Source organism: Pavona decussata, unplaced genomic scaffold, assembly GCF_977016875.1.
Source record: "Pavona decussata unplaced genomic scaffold, jaPavDecu1.1 SCAFFOLD_335, whole genome shotgun sequence".
Lineage (NCBI taxonomy): Eukaryota > Metazoa > Cnidaria > Anthozoa > Scleractinia > Agariciidae > Pavona > Pavona decussata.
In genome coordinates, this window is record NW_028145723.1 from 301,460 (window position 1) to 317,500 (window position 16,041).

The window sequence follows — 16,041 nt, forward strand, 5'->3', positions numbered from 1 at the left end:
TATTAGGTCAGTATGGCAAGGACTCGTTTTTAATAATGTCTCCAATGTACATTGCGATGTGCCAGCAAAAGACATCAAAAGATGCCTGTGTGAACGTCACTTAGATCGCTAATCATGGACTTTAGAGGCAGGCCCCAGTGTTGAAAGAGCGGATAACTTTATCCACTGGATAAGTCACTATCCAGCGGAGCAAATGTACTCCTACTAACGCTTTTGTCAAGTTTTCCCCACAATCCCACACTTAAACTTGACATACGCTTCTCCTCTATCCACAAGTTATAGGGCTATCGGCAAAATCTTGCACACATTTCATCTGCGGGATACCGACCTATCCAGTGGATAAAATTGTCCGCTCTTTGAACAACTGGGGCCAGATTTAAAAAGCGTATCGGTAAATCTGTTGGTCTGAAATAGGGTCAGGGGTTTATAATTTGGATGCATATGAACCGAGCCGCACTGCACACCCCCACCAAAAATCCCGAGGTGTACCGCTCACATAGGTAAAGGGCGAAGACAAAAACCGGTCTCGGAGAGGGGGCGAGAAAGAAAGGGAGGGAGCCTCCCTCCCTTTCTTTCTCGCCCACTTACTGCGCTCCGCTCGCCCGGCTCACCGATTTTTCTTTTCCCCCTATACCCCACTTGAGAGGGAGCCGGTTCAAAGGCTACGCCCATACAATGAAGTGTGAGAAGATCTGGGTACGAAATTACCAGGCGGAAGAGAAAGCCGCTTGTGAACTGGTCGTACTCCGATTGTCGTACTCCTACTTGACCGCTGTAAACAGTTTATACTCCTGATATTCACTGTCCTGGATGATGGGGTAAGAGTGCTTATTTTATTCTTTGTGGTCTGGTTTCACTTAACATGACAGACATATGCAAAACCGAACTGTTGGACTGAAAAGTAGGCGGCATTCTCGTCAAAACCACTCACATTCTACCTTGGCGAGTGTTTGTTATTCGCAGGGCGTATTAAACATGTCGATAATTTCGAAAGTCGATAAAAGTCATTCGTTGTCGATCGAATTCGATACTAGTCAATCGACAAATATCGGAAATCGATGAAAATCGATCACAAGATTTCTTGTTATCGATTTTAATCGATTTTAAGTATCAACATATGAAAAAGATGTATGGCAGGAGATGACTGCAGTCAAATACGGACTAACCAAGTGCGAGCCGATCGACTATAGCAAGGTTTCATTAAACCTGGATTCAGTACAGTCCGTATGCTTTTTTCACTGTTAGAAGCGATAGAAGCTCAAACAAACATGAGGAGCAGCAAAAGCAGCAAAATAACTCCATTCACATCAAATATCCGAAAAACTCTCGCAAGTCGCGGCTCGGGAAACATCAGTTCGGTTATGGGCTAGATTGCAGAATACCCGGCCCACCAATATCTTACTTGAAAAGCTGCTCCCGCAGTCCCACAGTCGTGTTCTTTGATGCTGCTCCCGCAGTCCCACAGTCGTCGCGCTACACACGAATATACCTCGTTCTTTAATCCATGAACCGAAACAAGCAAATCCATGAGCCGAAACAAGCTTAGATTTAAGTACCCATCGACTTTGGGACTGCGGGACTGCGGGAGCACTGGTTTTACTCACTTCGTTTAAATATTTATCGACTCTGGGACTGCGGGAGCACTCATTTTACTCACTTCATTTAAATATTTATCGACTCTGGGACTGCGGGACTACGGGAGCACTCGTTTTACTCACTTCATTTAAATATCGCTATGCTACTGCACATACATTCTGCTCATCTTGGGATGGTCAGAGAAACTCTTATTGTTGCTTCATTACCTCTGAAAAATTCGTGGTTACCTCTGGTTGAGTAGCAATATCTGAGATCTGCTTTTCCTGCATAATGATACAGCCTCACAAAAATACCTCTGCATTAGCTGAGGCACCAACTGCAACCAATGATATAAGCTTACATTTAAAGTGGAGTATTGTACTGCCGAATTATACAGGAAAATTATCTTTCTTTAAAGGATTGATTTTATAAGGGAATTTGAGGAAGTATTAGTAATCTTGGAATGATTTGACTTGATGTGAGCTTATATTTTATTTTTGTGTCAGAGATATGGTTGTAACTGTTTTCTCATAATTCACCATATCATTTTAAGTTTTAATTAATAACATAAATTCAAGGGTAAATGAAGTTTGTGCTTTAATGTTTACCGGTATCCAAATTCCCTTAGCCAGTGCATGTACACCTGAAATGTTTGCTGATAACATACACATACATTACGATTTCTCGTTCTGACATAGATGTGATTGAGAGATGCTTATATACTAATCTCATAAAAAAACAGAAGAATGGATTGTAGTAGCCTGTGAGTAAGCTCTTGGGGGAGAGGGGGAAGGGGAGGAGCCCCACCCCAACCCCCTCCCCCAAGAGCTTGCTTGCAGGCTAGGCTTGTAGCATACTTGTAGGTCAACTTTTGATAACACCAGGGCCAAACAAATGATGTTTTGTTCAAGGTACAGGTTAAACCAACTTGATGGCTATCACAATACCACCCACTTTTGCAACATTGAGCATCATAGAGCAACTTCAAAATTTCAAACTTCTTAGTGTTTTTGTGATCGAAAATCTAAGTTTAAAATTCGCCTTGATGTCCCAGTCTCAGTTACGTGGCTTAAAATGCTCTATTGTACAGGGTAATATCTAGATGATAGAAATACAAATTGTTGTGTGTCTAATCATTCTTTTCTGAAACCTTATATTGATTAAATTACAGTACGGTTGAGGTGATTGCAGTAAGAGTTTGCATGAGAAACTGTAAAAGCTCTAAATATAACTGTGAGGTTTATTGTTATTTAAAAGGGATAACAGTGTACATGTACGCACCCAAAAGATATGCAAAGAACTACACTGGCTATGTTTAGACCAATGTAGAGCTAAGGCTTTTTAAAGTGCCACTACGACGAAAATTTTTACTTCTATTTTCGCCTTTTTCGTGTTCCAATCTATTTAATGAGGTCGTAATTGCAAAAATAGCTATTAATTAGCTTTATACAAGCTTACTGATCCTGGGAATAAGTGGCCGAAAACCGTCCAAAACCCGTCCGCCATTACTTCGACGGCAAAGTGACGCCCATGGTGATTCTAAAATGCGGTTGCTTGTATGAGATCTTTGTGTAATGTCATACGCGCATCGAACATCGTGTGTTCCTTGTAAGAACTCAGTAAACCTCAGTAATCGTAAGTCCTAAAGTAAGTGAATGGGCAAGATCATTTGTAAGATTCGCCATCCAGTTTGGTGAAAAGCGATCTAAAGGACAATTTTACCGACTATCTTGGATTATAATTTCCTTGGCGGTGGATTTGGAGTCGTATGACTGCAAAGAATACGCTTCGAAGACACGCGAACAGCTCATTCAAGCCTGGGATTTACATGTAAAGCCGAAGAAGAAACGAAATCACTCCAGCATTTACTCAGCAACTGTATTGGAGGAAGACATATGGTTATTTAATATTCTGGGTATGTTTTCTATTTGGGATTAGTAAACAGAACCTAATCACCATTCGCAGAAGCACTTGAGCAACAAATTATTGAATAGGATGGATAACTCCAGACAAGTACATGTTGATGTTATGTTGGTGGCGTGTATGGTGTTCGCAAGTATCAATCAAAGCTGCATAATGAGTCAAGAAAAAAAGAACTATTAAACTCGTTTTTTATAGTTCAATAAAGCTTTGACAAAACTAAAATGATGTATAATTAACTTCAGTTGAAATGTGGGTAGCTATAGCTGTAATCTACAGAATATTTGCAATATTACAATACTACAGGGCTGTAATCTACCAGGTATTACCTGGTTAGATCCCTTCCTCATTCTACAACAACTTTCAAGCAGTAATTGAAGTAATCATGATTGAGGGGCCTAATATTTTAAAGCCACAGTCCAAGTAACATTCAACAATAAATAAAGCCCTTAAATGCAGCTGGAAAACTAAAGATTAATAAGAAAGTTTAGGAGGACAGCTAAGGAGGAAACCTTAGTAGGCTTGCATCATATCTCACCCATTTTTGTTATTTCAATAATGTTTGTTCCTTGATCAATGAGGATGTGTGAATCTGAGTGAAACAAGCAAACCAGCCTCTTGATCTCATTTAAAACTGACACTATAATTGTAATCATTTTACATGTTGAGTGTGAAGAGCCAGCATAACACTGTGCTGTAACAGTATTGTGTATTTTCCCACAAAATCACACACTGTTCACAGACATGAAATTGAAATATTATAGTCAGTATGAAAGAATGACCATCCTTCCCACAGATATACCTTAATTATTCTTGGAGATTCTACCAGAAATGAGATTTAATGTCTTTTTTCTTTGGTGTGTTAAATTAAGAGCCAAAGTACTTTAACCTCAGCTTATTTTTTGTTTTTGTTTAGCAACATGAACTTCATTTTAATTTTTTTCTATCTTGTAATTTTTATCTTACATGACCCCACAAACATTTTCATGCTTTTCTACTTATACTATGTGTTTGTTGTTTTTCTATTCTGTGTAGCTTTTTCCTTCTGTCAAATAGCCCTGGCTTTCTTATGTTGGATGTTGATATCTGTGGGTTTTTACTTTGGCCTTCAGAAAAAAAACAGAACCAAGAACAGGGCCAGCTTTAAATAGCAAAGCCATTTTTTATGCCAATAATACCACATATTTTAATTTATTTCATTTTATTATTATTATTATTTTTTTTTTGGGGGGGGGGGTTGTGGGGAGTGGGCTTTTTTGTTTTGTTTTTGTTGTTGCTGTTATGACATAACACTCAAATCTCCCTCACTATGAACAAGCCAACAAAACGATTGGCCATCAGTCAATAATTATTTCCATAATCCCTTCACTGTTTATATTAATGTGCTTGACCTATATCCAGGAGATTTTTTTGGAGGACTCTCCTATCAGCTATGTTGGCAGTTTCTAGGATCAAATTTAAAAGTACGCCTTTTGCTGTGGCCCTCTCTGATAACCATTTTCAACAATGAGAATACTCAGAGCACAAGAATGCATGCCATGATCCCACTGGCCAAAAACCTTCCCTGTATAAAGATAAGTTTACCCTTGAAGTCAGAGGCCAGTCTTGCTGTCTACTCTCACCATGCCTGCAGCATTGTGGTTCTTGATGACATGGGTATGACAGCAACTTTTAAAAAAAAACACACACACAGTCTGCATGCATTACCAGTACCTACTTGTCATATTGATATGATATCAATGCTAAATATTGCAAAAAATTGCTGGTAGTTCTCCTCCTCTCCCTTCCATTTATAAATTTGCACATTATGTACAATGTAAACCTTAGTGTAAGATCCTGGCCCATTCTTCTGGACAAGGTATCTTCTGTAACTGTGAAAAATGCCTTCATGCTTCCCTAAACTAACCCTAATAATACAGATCCTAATATTTTAAGGTTCAGGAAGTGTCGTTGACAGATCTAAACTAAAAGCTAAGTGAGATTTACTACGGCATTATTTACCACGGGTAGTCCTATTTACCATGGTGTGCTTAGGTGACCTTGTTGACGCCTTTGTACTGTCTCTGGTATATACCAAAACAGTGCAATACTTTTGTTAGAAATTTATTATGTTGTACAAAAAATGCTATAAAATTGGCTGTCCATATAACAGACTTTCCAAAGAAAACAAAAGAAGGCACAAATACAAAAATTTTTAATAATTCAAACACAAAGATGAAATTTACCAAGTACTGGTGGTAGTTTTCCACACTCTTTAGAATAGGGTATTGGACAAAATACGGTCTCATAATTTTGTCAGTTTGGTTCATTTGTTCTCTTTGGTACAAACTAACTTGGTTTAAATTGTAGATATTATCTTGACTTGTCCCAGAAGATAACTTTCATGCATAATATTCACTGCAACTCTGCACAAAGGTACAGTCAAAGCATATTTACAAGTGATGTTTAAAAAAATTGCTCAATAATAGTATTATAATTAGTTAATAACACAGACCAAATAGGATTGCCACAAGGCCTTCTTGACTCACAGTAATCAGTAATGGTTACATTAGAGAATTTTGCAAGTTGGAGTGTCAGCAAGTCCACATCAGCTGGAAAGTTGCCTGCAAATTTCTTCTGACCTGTACTTTCACATATCATGTGATTGTTTCAATATATAGAGATGAATTTTTCATGTCAATGTCACAATCAGTTTAATTACAATTGCTCATTTAATGCAGATCGAAAATCTCGCCTTGCTGTGTGTGTATTCTACAGTCGGCATACAAGTCTTTCAGAAATGTGTTGGGTGTTACGATCAACGTAAGGACACCGAGCATCAACATTACTCAACAACTTTAATGGCGGCGAGCAAAAGACCACGAGGTCAGATTACATAACAATAAATCACGTGATACAGAAATGCATGCTAATTTATGCAGTATCACAACATCTTCCCCTTTGTAAAAAAAAAGTGTCTTACTGAGCCTTGTAAATTGCGACTGATTTTCTTAGCAAAATAAACAGCAATGTTCAAAATAAAGTTTCTAACAAAGTATACAGTTTAAGTTGCAAAGTCCTGAAAACGGGCTGGTGGTTTGACAGTACGACCACTCCTTGTAACAGTTGGAGGGGATGCAGCTTCCACATGTTCAGCAGCAGGTTTCACAACAGGTGGGGGGTCTGTTTGTAGTACTGATTGTAGAGGCTCAGCGACTGGTTTTGCAACAGGGTGGAAATCTGACTGCGGCACTGATCGCAGCTGTCGGCGATTTCGACGGTAGGTTCGACCACCCGAAACAACCACATATGAACGGGGGCCAATCATTTTCTTGCAAACAGCTTCTGACCAGGTAGATTCTTTTGGCCTCTTCATCCTGACAGTCTGTCCAGGTTGCAACTCAGGTAATGCTGTACCTTTCAGGTTGTAGTAGAAAGCCTGCTTTTGCTTAGAGTTAATCAGTTTATCTTGCACAACCTGTGGGGGAACTGACTTAGGCTCTAGTTGTTTACTTGACAGCGGTAACAAATTGCGTGTTCTCCTGCTGAACAACCTTTGTGCTGGGGATGAACCAATTTCCGTAGGCGTGTTACGATAGTCTAGGAGGGCAAGATAAGGGTCAAACTTTCCATGCACGACCTTCCTCATGATGTTTTCACAGATTTTTACCGCACTTTCAACCTGTCCGTTACTTTGGGGGTTCCGTGGAGAGGAAGTGATGTGTTGAAAGTGCCAGTCACTTGCAAACTTTGCAAACTCTGTAGAAGCATATTGTGGTCCATTGTCAGAAATGACGATTTCCGGAATTCCATGCCGGCTAAACTGCATTTTCAACTTCTCAATAACAGTTCTGGAATCTGTCACGTTAAGCTTATCCACCTCGAAGAAAGAAGAATAATAATCAACAGTAATCAGGTACTGCCGCTGATCAAACAAGAACAGATCTGTGCCAACCTTTTGCCAAGGCCTTGATGGAATTTCATGTGGCATTAGTGGTTCTCGAGGCTGTGCTGGCTTGTACAAGTTGCAGATATCACACTTGAGAATGAAATCTTTTAACTCGGCATTCAAGCGCGGCCAGTAGAACACTTCTCTGGCTCGTCTAAGGCAGCCCTCAATACCAAGATGGGACGAATGGACCTTTTCCATCATTTCCTTTCTTAACTTGGCAGGTACAATGAGGCGCTCGCCCTTGAACAGCAAACCATTTTGGGCTGTGATTTCATCTCGAACTTGGAAGTATGGCTTGACCTCAGCTGGAACTTCATCTAGGGTTTTAGGCCAACCTTCTAGGACATTGGACATGAGGATCTGAAGGATGTCATCCGAGGCGGTGCCCTCTTTGAATTCCTTCAGTCGTGCTTCTGAAATAGGGAGATCCTCCACAAGTACTATCTCCTCGAGCTCATTGCAAAACTCGGTCTGTGAAGGAGGTTCGTCGAGATAGGCTCGAGACAGGGGATCAGACATTACCATCAAGCTTCCTTTTTGATACTTGACATCAAGGTTGTAACGCTGTAAGCGAAGCAACATCCTTTGAAGACGCTTGGGAGCAGAACCAAGGTCCTTCTTAAAGATGGCTTCAAGGGGTTGATGATCTGTTTTAACATGCACCACATCTCGACCATACTGGTACGTATCAAACCTCTCACATGCAAAAACCACGGAGAGAAGTTCCTTCTCAATCTGAGCATAACGACTTTCCGCTGGAGTTAGAGCTCTTGAGGCAAATGCAACTGGCTGTCCCTCCTGAAGTAAGGAGGCGCCAAGTCCACTGAGAGACGCATCACTTTCAATTGTGACTTCACGATTAACATCATAAAACTTCAACACTGGAGCTTCACAAACAAGACTCTTGATACTTTGGACAGCTTCATCATGAACAGGCAGCCAACACCATTCAGCATCCTTAAGCTCCAGTCGCCTTAATGGCTCGCAGAAACTTGACAGATTTGGTAAGAACTTTGCTAGGTAAGTAACCATGCCAAGAAATCTTTTCAAGGATTTGACATCTGTCGGGACAGGCATGTCACGTATGGCACGAACTTTGTTTGGGTCAGTCACAACACCATCCGCTGAGAGTAAATGGCCCATGAATGGTACACGTGATAGGCGAAGCTTAATCTTCTGAAAATTAAGTGTTAGATTCAACTCACGGCATCTTTGTAGAAAGGCGGTTAAATTCTGATCATGATTCTTCACTGCTTCATCTACCCTGTCTCCAAATCCACAAACAAGGAAATCATCAGCAATTACTTCAACTCCTTGCAGACCCTCAATGGCTTCATGCATCTTCCGCTGCCATATCTCAGGCGCAGAACTAATGCCGAATGGCATCCTCAGCCAACGGAAACGGCCAAAAGGGGTATTAAATGTGGTAAGGTAACTGGAGTTCTCAGTCAGTTTAACTTGCCAAAAACCACTTTAGGCATCCAAATGTTTAGGATCCAAACAGATGCGAACTGATCTATCCTTCTTGGGCACTGCTAGGACACTGGATACCCAATCAGTTGGCTCAGTAACAGGAGTAACTATCTTGTCAGCAACCATCCTGTCAAGCTCTGCCTTCATTGCTTCCTTCTTAGGAACAGGCACTCTTCGTGGGGGGTGAACTACAGGTTGCACATCCTTGCTGAGCTCAATGCTGTATTCTCCAGGTAAACAGCCAATACCTTGAAACACATCAGCAAAAAGGATTAGTAGAGGATCCTTTGTGACATTCTCAGAAACTGCTGACTCTTTCTTTGGAGCTGCAACTACATTATTGACAGAGGTATCAACACCAGGTACCATAATCTTCACAAGACCCATGCCTTGGGATGACTTCAAACCAAGCAAAGGAGTAACATCTTGATCAACAATAACAAAGTTAAGTTCATGCTTGCTACCTTTATGTGCCACTTTCAGCCTTGCAAAACCAAGAGCCTTTCGCTTTGAGCGATCGTGCATAACTAGTGTGATGTCTTTAGGAACAATGTTAGCTTTACTGTAATCTTTTGTTGCCCTGATGTAATCCTGTAGTGGCAAGATATTTGCAGAAGAACCAGTGTCAATTTGAAAGGTTACTGCTGCTGAACCATTCAAAGTAAGCGAAACAAGAGCTTGATATTTACCACTGACACTATGAACGTAAAAGACTTCTTCTTGTTCGACCATGTGAACTTTTGCATCTTCAGACTTGCTTCGGCACTTGACTGCAAAATGGCCTTCTTTACCACACTTCTTGCATTCTGGACACAATTTCCTTTCCAGTGTATGTGTACCACCACAAAACAAACACTCTTTAATCTTGGGAGGGTCCTTGCTGGGAGGTTTGCGGCGCGGAACTTTCCCGCGCTTGGGTTTCGACCTTTGCCCCACTGCATTAATATCTTCGTTAGCTGAAAATTCTTCTGAGATTTCTGTCGCTCGCGAGTGAGTAACTTGACTTCCTTTGATAGTTTCGATGGCTTTATCTAGGTCGAGGTCTCGCTTTCCAAGAAGCTTTTCACGAACTCTGTCATCCTTCACACCAAGAATTAGCCGGTCGCGAACGAGCGATTTACGAAGTGCGCCAAAACCACATGATTCTGAAGCTTCATCAATGCAGTTATGTAACTATCAAGCGATTCATTTGACCATTGCTCACGTTTGAAGTAAACATATCTTTCGTAGGTTTCGTTACGTGCAGGGACACAACGCTCCTCGAACTTTTCCAAGACCTTGTCAATTTTTAGAGCGTCCGACGAGTTTCCCCATTGAAAGGTTTCGTACATGTCCATTCCTTCTTTGCCGATCACATTTACAGTCGAACCAGGTCAAGCGTACCCCCCTAGACTCTATTAATGGATCGATTATTTGAAAATTGAACCCATTAGTCGTTTCAAAGAATGCATTCATTCATTCATTGTTAGCGCGGATCAATGCTCATATTAAAATTCGATTCTTATTGGCTTTTAATTTGAACATTGATCCGCGCTAACAGGAAAGGAATAGCCTGTAAAATTTAAACTATAGTACATTTGAAACAGCTCGTTCGTTCAAACTGTTCCCACCATGTTGTTGACACGTTCATATATTAAAGCCATTATGCAAATTTGGTCATGGCAAGAGCACAAAGTCAAGCGCTTGCTGAAATGAGTCGGGCTGAAAATTCCAATTTATCTTTCATGAATAGCATTACCCACCTTGTTGCATGAAAAGTATGGTATATATCTCATCAGACTGTCCATTATACCGCGAAAAATAGCGCAACACATGTGCCGAAGGTCATTGCCATAATGTCGAAGGTCAACTGAAATGAACATCTTTCAATGTGAGTTCGCATACTTTTCGCTGAATTAATTTGCATATACCTCAAAAAGAGAACTGCTTATTATGATAAATCGCTTCCAATTTTTTTTCTCATTTTTTTAACAACTAACGGAATAAACGCCAGTGTATAAACGTAAAATGTCCACTGATTTAGTGATCATTTAACTTACCCGACAGGACCCATTTTCACCGTGCCTGGTTGAAAATGGCGAATTTTCTCTCTGACAGTACGCGTTGACTGCTGCAAACTACGAGAATGCTTTTTGGAAAATCCGCTTTTATACAAATCAAGAATTTCCGCTCTGAATATGTTGAAAAGGGCTTTTTTCCGGCGGGCTTCCTGGTTTTCTGGTTTCACGCATTGTTCGTATAATCCAATCAGAAATCGAATTTTGATTTGAATACTTGAAACGACTAACGGCTTCAATTTTCAAATAATAGATTCATTAATAGAATCTAGGGGGGTACGCTTGACCTGGTTCGACTGTAACAACGAAGCCACCCGAACTTCCTGTGCTTTCTTGTGAATGCCAGCCGCTAGCTCGTAAAACTTCCATTCACGACGAAATGATTTCCAATTTTCTCCTTGATGCAAACGGTCGGAAAGATTCAACGGCGAGGGGATTTTAGCGGTAGTACTAACAGCAGCCATGTAAAACGTGCGACGATCCAAACACACTCGAACGAAAACTATAGACTTCAGTGAGCCTACCAATAACGGACGAAGCGTTGGACTTGAAGACTTCCAAGCTAGGAAGTGAACCTTGATAATTTGGTCTAGATCCCGCTCTCTGACACCATGTTACGATCAACGTAAGGACACCGGGCATCAACACAACTCAACAACTTTAATGGCGGCGAGCAAAAGACCACGAGGTCAGATTACATAACACTAAATCACGTGATACAGAAATGCATGCTAATTTATGCAGTATCACAACATTGGGTGCTTTGTACGAAGAAAAACTCGAGGCAGTTGATTGTCAATATTATACCACAAGCAATTATTATTATGAATAAAATGGAGTATCTATGCACTTTTATTTTACCAAAGCATGACACTTATAGGAAGTAGACGAAATGAACACTAGACAAACAAAGCATTACAATGAGCTATAAACAAAACATACACACCACCACTCCGCGCCACTTGCTTTCATTGCACGCATTCACGAAAACAGTTCATTTCTGATCAGTAATCGTCGGCCTAATCGCTTCACTTAGTCCCTCGCTTTACCCTGGAAAAGTAAGTATCGAGGCAGTAGCATTGCATGGCAGTCCTTGCGTTTGAGTTTCCCTCGAAGCAGCTGTCGAAGTCGTCGAGAGGATATGTCTTTAGTACTTCGGTGCGATGTACTAAAAGACGATTTGTCTGAAGAAATTACCCCGTTTTGACGTATTTCAGAACCATAAATGTCCAAACAACCACCATTAAGTTTCTTTCGGGTGCCCACAATACGTGTGCGTTGTAAAGACGGCCCTTCAGCCACTAAAATAAAAAGAAGTGGCTTCTTTCAGCGAGATCGAACATTCGAAAGCAGGCCATGTTGTTGTGCGCGTATGACGTCATATTCCTGTCGGTGCAACTAGATCCAGCTCTCTATGTAATTCACGGCCACTTGTCGTTCGAGTAATGGCGGCACAGCGAAGCTGAACTTCGCGTTTAAAATAACTGGTCTTCCCGTAGGAATTTTGATGTAAAATTTAGCGTGGTAAATATTTATCACTTCTACTTTCCAAATCTGAAGAAAAAAAGGGATGCAAAATTTTGATCGTAGTGGCACTTTAAGTAAATAAATGATGTTTAAAATGGTTAACGTTCTAAGGCCTGACTACTTTTCTGAGATAGACCTTTTTTTTATAAATGGCGGCTGATTTAATATTATTTTCCATAAAATGTTAATTAGCCCTACTAACCTCATTTTGGAGTAAAAATTCTATTGAATTGTGCACATGCTAGCGAGGCTAGTAATACTAAATTTCATAAAAATAAAAAAAAATTTATCAGCCGCTAGTTATGAAAGAGGTTTTTACTTTCGTCTTTCTGGACAGCACTACTACTATATTATTTATGAAATTTGTCGTTAAATTGCAGTTTATCAAAATTAAACTAGCATTTCTAGTTATTGTTAGATGTGTAATATGTTTTGACTTTTTTCACTGTCTTATAAGTTTTAGTATTTTGCTTTTATTTTACGAAGCACATGTGAGCATGGCTCTTTAGAGAGAGAGAGAGAGAGAGAGAGAGAGAGAGAGAGAGAGAGAGAGAGAGAGAGAGAGAGAGAGAGAGAGAGAGAGAGAGAGTGAGTTATATACATTATCGTTTTTTGATTACTCATCTCTTTTGTCATCTTTTGTAGTGGTTTACATTCGATTGCCTCTGCATTGGGATCTGTAGCGCTTTGGAACAATGACAAAAAAACATGGGAGTACTTACCCGATGGTCAATCAGGATTACTCAAGGTCAATCTTTGTCGTCATCCCAGCAACAACACATATAGCATCCTCGCCGTTCAAGGTCTCACGGTATGTGAAGGAGTGTTGGAAATGCTGCTTCATTTAGAAAGTTTTTGTATCATTGTAAAATTCGTAGTGGATACTAGATACTTTATCACTTTATAGACTATAGACAGACAGTGGGACAGATAGACAAACCGACAGATGGAATGATAATCTAAGTTGGCAAATGAGATGTGTTTATTAATTGAATTTATTTAATGCCAGGTGGCTATAGACTTTGCATTGACAAAGGATTCAAAATACAATGAAGCTACAGAAGTGTTTCACCATCTGAAAGGCCAAAGACAGCTCTATGGTTTGAAATTTGAAACCAAAGAAGACGCGCAAACTTTTGGACAGGCTGTTCATGCTGCTTTGGAAAACCTTCGTAGTGACATCTCAGGTATGTCGTTACTGAGAGACCTTTAGATTTTGGTACGAGTGCGAGTTGAACCAGTGTCTATTTGACGGGGAAACGAGAAAGCCATCGTCATTTTACAATGAGTGGTGTCGAAACAAGTCCTCGCAGTGTAGTTGATCTCGTCCCTTTCCAATCTCAAAAGGGCTTAGCTATTGCTGCTATTATCATTCAAAACAACTGTAAAGTTTTCAGTTACAAAAAGTAAAATTAATCTTCCTGGGATATATCCCTTATAAGTACTGAAGGCACACAACTCATATTCATATTCGTACTAGCTAGTACGTATACTAGAATCTAAAAATGATGTGCTACCATCAACTCTAAAATTGATAAAGGATTTCGTTCAGGGATACTTTTAGTATCCCTAATAACTTGTTGAGTTTTTACAGCGGTTACCAATAACACGCGACCTACGGCATTCAAAAGAGTCGGATAAAGTTGCGTTTTGGTGGACGTCAATCAAACAAAAGCCGTTGAAATTATTTTGAATTCTGACAAGATTCCAAGGTAACCCGGCAAGAAACTAAGAAATTGTAAATGGTTTGAGAGAAGGAGAAGGTAAACTAAGCTAAGAGAAGGTAAACTTTATTTAAATTGATTCTCGAGCCAGATCAAGCGCAAACAAAAGGTATTTTGGAATTAAAAATTTCAATTTTCACTGCACGTGATAATTTACTCACTTGCACGCATCGCTGATTTATTATCAGGTGTAGCGATTTCAAATGTTTCATAAAAAAAATACGGCTTCGTCTAAACAATGCCCATTTTTTTAGATAATCTGGCTTGGAAATCAACTTTCATAAAGTTTACCATCCGTCAGCGGATAAAACTGTCAATTTCTTGGTTCTGTTGCCTTGAAATGTTCTCAGAATTCAAAATAATTTCAACGGCTTTTCTATGATTGACGTCCACCAAAACGCAACTTTATCGGAGTCTTTTGAAGGCGATAGGTCGCGTGTCATTGGTAACCGCTGTAACGAAACAAGACGCTGTGGAGTGTATACTTGGGCGTCGTTGTATTAGGCGTATTTGAGCATGCACGTCAGTCTTTGATGACAGGTGAAGGATAAAAGACTCGCTGAAAGTCTAAGGCATCACTTTGTATTTGCGATAAACGTGATTTAGTTCGACCGAAAATGTCACGCAAAGGATGAATAAACAAAATAATACATTACTAACCGGTCATTTATTATAAGACAGTTTAGACGGTGTTTAACAAAACCACGTTCTAAGCCATTTTCAATTTTGCCAACAATCATATCTTAAGGTTACCCTATTCCTTCAGAAGTGTCTCGCGTCCAAGCGATGCAGTGCGTCCAGTTGAAACTGTAGATACCTAAACCCCTATATAAAATTAAAGCTTATAGAGCTGGCTATCAAACTATACCAAGAATTTGGAAATAAAATGAATTGTCGAATTTTTCACGACCTCTAAATGCGAGCGTCCGAATCGCCTTTTTAAAGCTACAAGTCAAAACGAATTTTGCTTTTTCGCTAATTTAGGGCGCGATCCATTTAACCAAAATTTCCGGAAATTTCGGTCCAAAACTGAATGGATCGGTTCGGTCCAACCGGAAAAGTTTCGAAAAATTGGTCCACCTTTCGAGGTGGACCACTTTTCTCGGTTGGACCGATCCGCCCGATAATTGACAGACATGTCCGGTTGTTAATCGCACGTGTAGAGTTGATGTGGAGTGATCGTACAAAAATCGCTCTCGGAGAAAAAATATTTCGAAAGAAAAAATTGGCAGACACGTTTTTGTTGTTTATATGTTAAACTAGCTACTGTCCAAATTTGAAGGCAAAGGAAGAAATTCCCTTTGAGTTTCAGTAGATTAGTCACTAATTTCAACCACAAATTGGCTATATTGGGTCGTCCGTATGTTACAATCACGCTATCAAATATTTTTTTAAAGAAGATTTTAACAAGTCAATCACAGGCGGCCCAAGCTCAAGCTGTGATTGGTGATCATCTTGCGTAATAGCGGTCACGGCGCAAATATAAGAGTTTGTATGGGAACATTTACGATCGGGTTTAGGAGGTAAAAATATTGGAAAGTTCTTATAAAAATGACATACCTTACTTCTAAGGTCTATTGCCTATTGTCTGTTTGCTATTTTGTGCTGATTTGAGGCCATTTTAGCGAGTTATCAATTCCTAGGTTAGGAGTGGGAAACCCAGGACACGATAATGCATCAGTCAATTCCAGCAGTACCCATCCCCCCCTCCCCCGGGCTAACCTCCGGGCATTAGCATGTTTTTTAAAAAATGGGCAAATTCCCCGGGGTGGGGACACATAAGCTGTCTAAATGCCCCGGGGTGGGGACGAAGGAAGAGGGCAAATGCCCCGCC

General features: G+C 40.1%; 1 protein-coding gene across 1 annotated transcript in view; it reads left to right on the top strand.

The window, feature by feature from the left end:
* Positions 1-13,099: 13,099 nt before the first annotated feature.
* Positions 13,100-16,041, top strand: part of LOC146453379 (uncharacterized) — a gene marked incomplete at its 5' end in the record, with an annotated part of 8,817 nt that continues 5,875 nt past the window's right edge. The window contains 2 exons of the mRNA XM_085096710.1: positions 13,100-13,294; positions 13,493-13,670. Coding sequence (XP_084952836.1) covers positions 13,100-13,294; positions 13,493-13,670 — 373 coding nt within the window. The remainder of the gene's footprint in view (positions 13,295-13,492; positions 13,671-16,041) is intronic.